Source organism: Trachypithecus francoisi, unplaced genomic scaffold (assembly GCF_009764315.1).
Source record: "Trachypithecus francoisi isolate TF-2019V2 unplaced genomic scaffold, Tfra_2.0 Lachesis_group11, whole genome shotgun sequence".
Lineage (NCBI taxonomy): Eukaryota > Metazoa > Chordata > Mammalia > Primates > Cercopithecidae > Trachypithecus > Trachypithecus francoisi.
This window is the reverse complement of record NW_022681456.1, coordinates 115,189,209-115,201,404: the sequence shown is the minus strand read 5'-3', so window position 1 is coordinate 115,201,404 and position 12,196 is coordinate 115,189,209. Positions and strand designations below refer to the sequence as shown.

The 12,196-nt window shown below is 36.9% G+C and overlaps 1 protein-coding gene across 1 annotated transcript in view; it reads right to left on the bottom strand.

The window, feature by feature from the left end:
- Positions 1 to 12,196, bottom strand: part of SLC15A5 (solute carrier family 15 member 5) — an 87,855-nt gene that overhangs the window by 54,624 nt on the left and 21,035 nt on the right. Inside the window, exon 4 of the mRNA XM_033222754.1 lies at positions 520 to 740. Within this exon, the coding sequence (XP_033078645.1) occupies positions 520 to 740 (221 nt within the window). The remainder of the gene's footprint in view (positions 1 to 519; positions 741 to 12,196) is intronic.

Here is a 12,196-nt window from a genome sequence, read left to right as displayed (position 1 = left end):
TGATTTTCTCACAGCACAGGAACAAATTCCCCAAGGAACTAATAGAGTGGGTGGGGAGAGAATCACTTGCTCATTAGTACTTATATTTAAGAGTACAGTGGAGGTGGTACTCAAATCAGTCAATTTAGCTACTTGTTAGTACCACTTTCTAAAGGTTTAATGAGGGAGGAAGGCAAAACCTTTGGCTAAAGGGAAGTTTGGTAATTGCTTACAGATCTGATATGTTCGTGCACTGCTCTTATGCCTTACATCTATGTGCTCTGAAGTACTGTCTGCACCTACTGACAGACATTTATAGCTCCACAAAAGAAACACGTCCCGGGTCTCCTCAGGTATGCCTCTGCCTGACCCCGCTCAGCTCTGGAAATCAGAGCCTGTAATGATGAGAAGCTTCTGTGGGATAACTGCTTGCCAACGTATATGGAAAGCGCTCGTTGGGGAGAAAATTCACCTTGACTTGTACTGTTGACATGGAATCACTTTCCTGTTGTTGGGGCAGTACTCATCGCCTGTCCTTACCTGCATAATGCACATTCTGTATAGGAGCTGAAAAATGAAGAGAGGGAGAAGGGTGAGGAAAAATGTTGTGTCTTCTACGTGGAGCTCACTGTAGCAGCCACCATTTTTTTCTTTGGCATGGTCTAACTGGCTTGTCGCGTCTCTGCCAAGAGGGCAGTATTGCAGGTGGCATGTTTTCAGTGCACTAACCAACACCCCAACACTTGTCAGGAGAGAACAACCTGCAAGTAATTGGAGATATTATGTATTAGTATAGGAATTGGTCTCCAGTTTTTCAAGATGCTGATGAGAAAGATAACGATTCAAGGATGCAGGGCAGTGAAGTGAGAAAGTTTTTAGCACCCAAGGGGTTGGATTCAAAGGACCACGCTTCTGACAGTGATTCTGGCATCCTGATGACCAGTCCAGGGTGGCACCTAGCAGTTGATGTAAAAAGTGAAAAAGGTAAGATCATGAAAACATATTAAAAGGGAAAGAAAGGTGACAAAATGATATGCCAAAGTTAAGGACTTCAGAATCTCTCAGAAGTCTCTAGCTTTAATGCATTAATGAATACAATAAACTGAACTTTCTTTAACATCCTTAACACAAAGAACTAGTACTATCTTTTCATATAAATTATTATATAAATAATCCTCATTTTACTTAGCAGGTAGAGGGTGGCTTCTTATTGTGACATGGAGATGAAGGGAAATGTAATCTCTGCTTTAACTTTAGCCTTGGATTTCAGAAATAAGGTTAAACTTTGAACTCTCTAAATGATTTTATGCATGTTCATAGTGTCATTAAGAGTTCAGATTAGATTAGTTAGCTTTTGACTTTTCCAGTAGTTTCTTCTAGGTTTACATGGCTGTTGCTCTATGATCAGAAGCGCTTTATTGCTTCAGATGGCAGCACTTAACTGCTAGTGATTTGCAACCTCCTTTTTGCTTCTTTTATTTTTCTTTGAGGTGGAGTCTCGCTCTGTCGCCCGGGCTGGAGTGCAGTGGCGCTATCTCGGCTCACTGCAAGCTCCGCCTCCCGGGTTCACGCCATTCTCCTGCCTCAACCTCCGGAGTAGCTGGGACTACAGGCGCCGGCCACCTCACCCGGCTAATTTTTTGTATTTATGGTAGAGACGGGGTTTCACCATGTTAGCCAGGATGGTCTCCATCTCCTGACCTCGTGATCCACCCACCTAGGCCTCCCAAAGTGCTGGGATTACAGGCGTGAGCCACGGCGCCCGGCTGTTGCTTCTTTTATGATCTTTCAGTTCCTACCTTTTCTTTGACTCCATGAGGATTTCCTGATACAATGACAGACAGATAAGAGACCCCCGTTTAAGTAGCAGTTCAGCTGTGCCATCATGATGGTTACAATTGTTCATAGCACTCCCTTTGACCAGATAAATCCCCCCAGAAATTATGTAGACACCAAACTTCTGTTGCCAGGTAAATGGCATAATACATGTGAAAAATGTTTGTGTTTCTCAAAAGAAGGCTGCTATAGAAACTCAAAGTATAGTTTGAAAGTCATTTTTATTATGTTCAGGTTTCCTGTAATAAAATTCTAGATAAAATGCATTCTAATGAAATTCATTTATATGCCATAGAGTCTTGGTTTTTATATTTAAATAAATAATAGGTATTAATATATTTTTATAGCTATAAAGTGGTTATATTGATTTGATCTGGTCTTTTCTTCAAGAGTTGTAATAGACCCATTATGTCAGCCTTTGATTAATTGAGGTAGCTGGGGGCCTGGTAATTGAATATGGAGCCTTTCACCTCTAAGTCACTGAATCAAATCCAGCTCAAATTGGTAGTGACCAAGAATGATTATAGCTGTGACTCCTTGGTGGCCTTTGTGAAGTGTGTTTAGGTCATCTGGGAGTATGTTGGGATACTTGCTAACAGGAGATAGGCTTATATCTATAGTCACTTTTGCCTCTTCTTAGTCACTGTTGCCTGAAGCAGATGAAGGCCCACGTACTGGTAAGGCCAAGAAAATAGAAGCCCTGTGAGATGCCAACATTTGTGTCTCTTAGGAAAGAAGTAATAGGGACCGCTCTTTATTATTAAAGAATGAACTGTTCTATTATGAGACTTTCCTAGCTATTTCAATGACTTTACTTAAGGTTTAAGTAAAATGAGAACTGAGAATGTGTTGATGAACAGTCTGGAGACTGAATTTGAACAGGCCTGGGCTGGGGGCTTCACTTCCTGACATTTCCTTACAATCTTGTCTCTGTTACTCATCAACCTGTTCTCTGCTAAACTCTTGCAAAACGGTGCTGTGTAGATAGTAGGGTTATTATGAACACTGATCCAAATTACTTTATGCTTTCAGATAGGTTTTATTATTAAATGATAAGTATTTGTAGGATGAAAGATTATTTCCAAAGATATTTTCCCCAGTTTCCCCCCAATTTTTAAAATTCAGGAATTTGTATTAAATATAATATATTTTAAACTCACCCTTTTTTGTATAAACAATCACTATTTGTTGCAAGATAAACTTGGATCTGCTTCTAATACATGACAAATTGATACTTGCAATCTTATTAAACAATTAAATATTGCCATCATTTTATTTCTAATGAGAGGTAGTGATAGTTCAGGTCAGTGCTTCTCAACCTGTGTTAAAAGTGAGTTTTAAAAAAAATTTCTCAACTATAATGGTCAATTCATTTGTGAAATCCAATAAAAATGAAATATCTAAACACAAAATAAAGACATACAAAATATAAGCCCTGATATTTTTATTATTAGATTCAACAGACATAAGATGTCACTGTCCATAAATATCTCTGTACGTTTTCTCTTACTGTCTGTATTTATTTTGTTGTATACTGGCAACAAACAGTTCAGACACCAGCACTGCTCCATGAACCAGGCTTTGTGTAGCACTGGCCTCAGTTGAATATGTACTTTGAAAAATGAACTTGTTTAAACAAATAAAATTGTATCAGATATAGTGATATGAAGCAACAAAAACAAAATGGCCAAGAAGCAAGAAATGATAACATATGAATGAGGTCTAAAACTCTAGCTAACACAGCAAGGGCATATAATTGATGCCAAAGAAATGTCATCACGATCATTGATTTATTTCACATATTTACTGAGAATCTACCAGGAGTCAGGAAACTGTTTTAGGCCCCAAAAATATAGCAGTGAATAGTACCTACAAACTCCTGATTCTTCTTTGTGGTGGGGAAGACCGTAAAAGCAGGAAAATATTAGGCAAGTTCTATGATGAAAACACAGTGGGCTGATATGATAGAGACCTATTGTGGGGTAGAGGAGACCTCCTAGAGAGTTGACATATGAACTGAGGGTTAAATGACTGGAAATAGGCAAAGAGACCTAGGAAACATATGCCAGACTTATCATGAAGTAGAAATTAGCCAGGAGGGGTTCAGAAATCATAAAGGCCAATAAGGCAGTAGCTCAGTTAGAGGATTGTGGGGAGATGAGGTCTCGGAGGTTGTCAGGGGGGTCAGATTATATAGGTCAAAGTAAGGAACTTGACGTTTATCTACAATATTATAGAAAACCATTAAGAAGTTTTAAGCAGACTAGAGAGATCTTATGATGTATATTTTAAAATAGTTACTCTGGAACCCTGGTAGATGCACAGATAATGAATTTTAGGGACCTGGGGAACAGGCAAGAGATAGTGGTGACCCAGACTAGTACAGTAGTAGCCATGAAGAGAAATGAAGAGAATGGGATGGTTTTTGAACAATCAGTAAAATTTTTTGATGTGGGAAAGGGGTGAAGAAGTGAGAAAATTTGAAGATGTCTGCTTTTTTCCCCCTTAAACAACTGGATGTTGGTGACTTTATTGAGAGGGAGAAAAAAAGAAGCCAGTCTGTAGTTAGCTGAATCAGGAGTTGTGTTTTGGTCAAATTAAGTTTGAGGAATTATTAGATAACCAAGTCAATATGTCAAATAAGAAGTAGAACATATGCTTTTCAAGGTCAGGAGAGAAGTCAATATGACATTGAGTGTTTGGTATATTAGATGGCATTAAAAGTCATGAGTCTAGAGATTAGTTGAGGAAAGAGGCAGGAAGAGAAGATTCAGGGTCCCTGAAATGAATCTTAGGGCTGCACATCAGGTAGGAAATTATCACAGGAGAAAGGTTGGTTAAGGAGACTGAGAAGAGGTAGACAATGTGCTAGATGAGTTGTAAGAGGGAAGGAAAGGAGTGAAGTAATAAACCGATCTAAGTGATCGACTTAGATCAACTAGACTGAGAGAGACCCAGTAAGTCAGCAAGAGAGTCTAAGAAAAGGAACTATACAATAATCTGTCTACCCAAAGGGAGTGGCCCTTGTCCCATGAAACTGTAGTTACCACTAAATGTTAGGATGGATACCCTGTTGAAAACATTTACATGTAAACATCATACCACTTCCTTTGATTAATCCATTAGACTTAATAGAAAACTCATGCCTTCTATGCAAATAATTTTGGATGTCATGTAGGTTCAGCCTTTAGAAAACTCCATTATCATTGTAGTTCTCAAATTGATTTTCTGTACCAGGAGCAGAAATGGGAAGTTGACGAAAATACTGAAATGAAAAATTCAACTGAGACTTCAAGTTCTGGTTTAAATGTGCAGGGCAAACACACCGGGCATGCACATTTTAAAATAAAACAGATGAACTATTTTAAGTGTTTTATTGCAAAACTTAAAGATTGTAGTTATTATTATTTAAAAAAAAAAAACTTTTAGGAAGCAATTTTCCTATTCTTTGGACCTTTAAGTCCTTGGCTTTAATGTTCTGCTCTTCTGACCTTGATCTAATCGTGAATATCTATGCTACTTAGTTATAATTAAAAAAAGCCTACGTTGCACTCTAGATGGTAGATGCACATATTTTTTTCTTTGGTCACCTGCCAGTTCTCAAAATTATAGCAGTGGGAAGAAATTCAAATGAAAGCCGTGCTTGACAGCTAAACATAATGGAATGCATGGTCCACATTTGAAAAGTTACCTTAAAATAAAAGGTAGCATATAAAAAATCATTTCTTCAAAGTCACCTATGGCTTTGAATTACAGCTTTGAGGAATTTCCAATTTAGTCATCAGAGAGAAAGAAGCCAAAATAAGGATTATATACTTCACTAGAGGAAAGACAGAGTTCTACTTCCTCATAGTTGGGTGATCTTGGAAATAGTAAACAAAACAAGGAAAACAAAGCACAACCCTCAAATATTCATTTTATAGAGGCTTGTGTAAAGTCAGCTACTGGAGAACATTTTCTATGCTAATTGTTCCTGTAGCTAATAAGTTTTACCTTGTTAACATCCAAAGACAGGTTACCTTATCACATGTTAAAATATGTAATATATGGACTGCAATAGGCTGGTAGTAAACGGAGTTGATTATGTAGATCTGTATTAGTTGAAGGAGAATTGTATTACTTTATTCAGATGAATATATATTCAAATAGTAGATTAAGAAGCAAATGAATGGATGCTGAATAGTTATTTAGAAAATTTGAATCCCAAAATAGTATATATATATGAATGTATATATACATATGTGTGCATATGTGTGTGTGTATTCACAAAACCCCAAATTATTTGATAATTAGACACCTGAGAAAGTGCCAAAGTGGTTTTTAGGAAAAATCATATACTTTAGATTTTCTTCTTTTTTTTGCTATTTGGGACTTTTTGCATATTGACCCGAAGAATGGGGTCTATCAGAAGGACATGTACTGCTAAGTGTGGTCCACAGACCACAGAGCTCTTAGAAACAGGACAGTGTATAATATTTTCAATGCTTCACTGCCTCAGTATGTGGTGTAATAGAATGAACTCCAGTCTAAGAAAAAGAAGACTTGGGTTCTGGTTTCACTGCAGCTCTTTTCTGTGACATCTTAAGCAAGTCATTTAATTATATTATGTCTCAGTTTCTGTGCTCAGTTTAACAATAACAAACACTGATTTAACACTTACCATATTCAAGTATTTATAAAACAGGAATTTCTAATTGTTTTTATAAATAGATAATTTCAACATGTGTGGTAAATAAAATGATAAAGGTGTGTTCAGAGTGCTACAGGAGCAGGGGCAAAGTATCCAGAGGCTAGTCTGCAAAAGGTGCCCTTCCTACCTACCTTGTAGGTATATGATAAAAATAAAATAACATTCGTGAATGTGCCTCATTTTAAAAAATGTAACTCATTCCATTACTATTGGTAGTAGCTGTATAGAGAAATAAAAGGAAAAGAAAAATATGTTATGAATTAAGGTCTGAGTTAAACAAGATGATTAGAGAGACTTAACAATGGAACAGAATAGAAACTCCAAAAGTGCAAGTGAAAGTATGCAATGAAGATGGCATCTAAAATCAGTTTGAAAAACATAAGCTTTTTAATAAGTAAGGTTAGGATAAGTTGGTAATAATATGGAAAAAAGATACAGTTGGGTTTATTCTTAAAATATATTCTGACATAATTTATGAAGGGGTCAGAGAGGTAAAGAGGCAATAAAATGAATACTAAAATAAAATGTGGATTAATTGTTTTATAACCTGAAAGTGAGTAAAACTTTTTACCACGACTCAAAATTTAGAAGCAGTAAGGGAGAATATTGATGAATTTTATTACAAACATAAACCCCAATGAAAGACAAAACAAACACATGGAAAAACTTGTGCATAAAAAATAACACAAGAAGCAAGTTAAAAATATGTATGATAAATAGGAAATAATATTTGCAACTTTTATCATAGATAAAATGTTAATACTCCCAAAATATAAAAATGCTCTAAAATTGACAAGAAAGGAACAACCAAACAACCTACTCTTAACAAATTGAACAAACTATACATCAATGTTTCAATACCTAAGTATTGGTTTCAAAGAACATCTTTATTTCTGCCTTCATTTCATTATGTACCCAGTTGTCATTCAGGAGCAGGTTGTGCATTTTCCATGTAGTTGAGCGGATTTTAGTGAGTTTCTTAATCCTGAGTTCTAGTTTGATTGCACTGTGTAATAAACTATACCTCAATGTAACTAGTTGATGAGGAGATATTTGTCTTTATGAAATTATTTCAGTTAGTAAAACAGGAAGAAATATAGAATATAATCACCTTGCAATCCTCAATAAAATATTGGATTTGGGCAAAAATAATCGATGAATGCTAACTCTGCAAAAGTTAGCATTATGCCTCTTAATTAAAGTACATAATGCCACCTATGAAGAAATTTGGCCAAAATAAAATATGAATCTGCAAGTATCTAGGTATATTAGAAAATTTACAGGACTGCTTGGTGCAGAACTGAGTTCAATTCCTGGATATCCTTGTTAACTTTCTGTCTCCATTGATCTGTTGACAGTGACATCTACAGAACTCTCCACCCCAAATCAACAGAATATGCATTCTTCTCAGCACCACATCGCACTTATTCCAAAATTGACCACATAGTTGGAAGTAAAGCGGTCCTCAGCAAATGTAAAAGAACAGAAATTATAACAAACTGTCTCTCAGACCACAGTGCAATCAAACTAGAACTCAGGATTAAGAAACTCACTAAAAACCACTCAACTACATGGAAAATGCACAACCTGCTCCTGAATGACAACTGGGTACATAATGAAATGAAGGTAGAAATAAAGATGTTCTTTGAAACCAATACTTAGGTATTGAAACTTGATGTATAGTTTGTTCAATTTGTTAAGAGTAGGTTGTTTGGTTGTTCCTTTCTTGTCAATTTTAGAGCATTTTTATATTTTGGGAGTATTAACATTTTATCTATGATAAAAGTTGCAAATATTATTTCCTATTTATCATACATATTTTTAACTTGCTTCTTGTGTTATTTTTTATGCACAAGTTTTTCCATGTGTTTGTTTTGTCTTTCATTGGGGTTTGAAACCAATAAGAACAAATACACAACATACCAGAATCTCTGGGACAGATTTAAAGCAGTGTGTAGAGGCAAATTTATAACACTAAATGCACACAAGAGAAAGCAGGAAAGATCTAAAATTGACATGCTAACATCACAATTAAAAGAACTAGAGAAGCAAGAGCAAACACATTCAAAAGCTAGCCGAAGGCAAGAAATAACGAAGATCAGAGCAGAACTGAAGGAGACAGAGACACAAAAAACCCTTCAAAAAATCAATGAGTCCAGGAGCTGGTTTTTTGAAAAGATCAACAAAATTGATAGACCGCTAGCAAGACTAATAAAGAAAAAAAGAGAGAAGAATCAAATAGACGCAATAAAAAATGATAAAGGGGATATCACCACCGATCACACAGAAATACAAACTACCATCAGAGAATACTATAAACACCTCTACGCAAATAAACTAGAAAACCTAGAAGAAATGGATAAATTCCTGGACACATAAACTCTCCCAAGACTAAACCAGGAAGAAGTTGAATCCCTGAATAGACTAATAGCAGGCTGTGAAATTGAGGCAATAATTAATAGCCTACCAACCAAAAAAAGTCCAGGACCAGATGGATTCACAGGCAAATTCTACCAGAGGTACAAGGAGGAGCTGGTACTACTTCTTCTGAAATTATTCCAATCAATAGAAAAAGAGGGAATGCTCCCTAACTCATTTTATGAGGCCAGCATCATCCTGAAACCAAAGTCTGGCAGAGACACAACAACAACAAAAAAGAGAATTTTAGACCAGTATCCCTGACGAACATTAATGCAAAAATCCTCAATAAAATACTGGCAAACTGAATCCGGCAGCACATCAAAAAGCTTATCCGCCATGATCAAGTGGGCTTCAGCCCTGGGATGCAAGGCTGGTTCAACATACACAAATCAATAAACATAATCCACCATGTAAACAGAGCCAAAGACAAAAACCACAGGATTATCTCAATAGATGCAGAAAAGGCCTTTGACAAAATTCAACAGCCCTTCGTGCTAAAAACTCTCAATAAATTCGGTATTGATGGAACGTATCTCAAAATAATAAGAGCTATTTATGACAAACCAACACCAATATCATACTGAATGGGCAAAAACTGGAAGCATTCCCTTTGAAAACTGGCACAAGACAAGGATGCCCTCTCTCAACACTCCTATTCAACATAGTGTTGGAAGCTCTGGCCAGGGCAATCAGGCAGGAGAAATAAATAACTGGTATTCAATTAGGAAAAGAGGAAGTCAAATTGTCCCTGTTTGCAGTTGACATGATTGTATATTTAGAAAACCCCATCGTCTCAGCCCAAAATCTCCTTAAGCTGATAAGTAACTTCAGCAAAGTCTCAGAATACAAAATCAATGTGCAAAAATCACAAGCATTCTTATACACCAATAACAGACTAACAGCCAAAGTGAATTCCCATTCACAATTGCTTCAAAGAGAATAAAATACCTAGGAATCCAACATACAAGGGATATGAAGGACCTCTTCAAGGAGAACTACAAACCACTGCTCAATGAAATAAAAGAGGACACAAACAAATGGAAAAACATTCCATGCTCATGGATAGAGAGAATCAATATCGTGAAAATGGCCATACTGCCCAAGGTAATTTATAGATTCAATGCCACCCCCATCAAGCTACCAATGACTTTCTTCACAGAACTGGAAAAAAACACTTTAAAGTTAATATGGAACCAAAAAAGAGCCTGCATTGCCAAGACAATCCTAAGCTAAAAGAACAGAGCTGGAGGCATCATGCTACCTGAGTTCAAACTATACTGCAAGGCTATAGTAACCAAAACAGCATGGTACTCGTACCAAAACAGAGATATAGACCAATGGAACAGAACAGAACCCTCAGAAATAATAACACATGTCTACAACCATCTGATATTTGACAAACGTGACAAAAACAAGAAATGGGGAAAAGATTCCTTATTTAATAAATGGTGCTGGGAAAACTGGCTAGCCATATGCAGAAACCTGAAACTTGATTCCTTACTTACACCTTATACAAAAATTAATTCAAGATGGATTAAAGACATAAATGTTAGACCTAAAACCATAAACAACCCTAGAAGAAAACCTAGGCAATACCATTCAGGACATAGGCATGGGCAAGGACTTCATGACTAAAACACCAAAAGCAACGGCAACAAAAGCCAAAATTGACAAATGGGATCTAATTAAACTAAAGAGCTTCTGCACAGCGAAAGAAACTACCATCTGAGTGAACAGGCAACCTACAGAATGGGAGAAAATTTTTGCAATCTGCTTATCTGACAAAGGGCTAATATCCAGAATCTACAAAGAACTCAAACAAATTTACAAGAAAAAACACCCCCTCAAAAAGTGAGTGAAGGATATGAGCAGACACTTCTCAAAAGAAGACATTTGTGCAGCTAACAGACACATGAAAAAATGCTCATCATCACTGGCCATCAGAGAAACGCAAATCAAAACCACAATGAGATACCATCTCACACCAGTTAGAATGGCAATCATTAAAAAGTCAGGAAACAACAGGTGCTGGAGAGGATGTGGAGAAATAGGAACACTTTTACACTGTTGGTGGGACTGTAAACTAGTTCAAGCATTGTGGAAGACAGTGTTGTGATTCCTCCAGGATGTAGAACTAGAAATACCATTTGACCCAGCCATCCCATTACTGGGTATATACCCAAAGGATTATAAATCATGCTGCTATAAAGACACATGCACATGTATGTTTATTGCGGCACTATTCCCAATAATAAAGACTTGGGACCAACCCAAATGTCCATCAATGATAGACTGGATTAAGAAAATGTGGCACATATACACCATGGAATACTATGCAGCCATAAAAAAGGATGAGTTCATGTCCTTTGTAGGGACACGGATGCAGCTGGAAACCATCATTCTCAGCAATCTATCGCAAGGACAAAAAACCAAACACCGCATGTTCTCACTCATAGATGGGCATTGATCAGTGAGAACATTTGGACACAGGAAGGGGAACATGACACACCGGGGCCTGTTGTGGGTAGGGGGAGCGGGGAGGGATAGCATTAGGAGATATACCTAATGTAACTGATGAGTTAATGGGTGCAGCACACCAACATGGCACATGTATACATATATAACAAACCTGCACATTGTGCACATGTACCCTAGAATTTAAAGTATAATAATAAAAAAAAATTTACAGGAAATACAGAGGGAAAGCTCTGTGCAGATGTAATTCACAAAATCCAGACTATGGGAAATGCTCTAAGAAATGTTACGATTTCTTTTTAAAACTGATAAATTAGGGGCCAGGCATGGTGGCTCATGCCTGTAATCCCAGCACTTTGGAGGCCGAGGTGGGTGGATCACAGGTCAGGGGATCAGGAGGTCAGGAGATTGAGACCATCGTGGCTAACACAGTGAAACCCCGTCTCTACTAAAAATACAAGAAATTAGCTGGGTGTGGTGGTGGCACCTGTGGTCCAGCTACTCAGGAGGCTGAGGCAAGAGAATGGTGTGAACCTGGGAGGCAGAGCTGCAGTGAGCCGAGATCGCGCCACTGCACTCCATGGGTGACAGAGCATGACTCCATCTCAAAAAATAATAATAATAATTAATAATAATAATAATAAATAGAGGTACAGATGCATGGGGAATATATATATATAATGTATAGTTTATGGGGCATATCTGGCATTTGGAATGTTTAAACCTTTTTTGCATTTGATTTGAACAAACTATAAAATAAAAAAAAAACAAATTTCAAAAAGGAAACAATCAGGG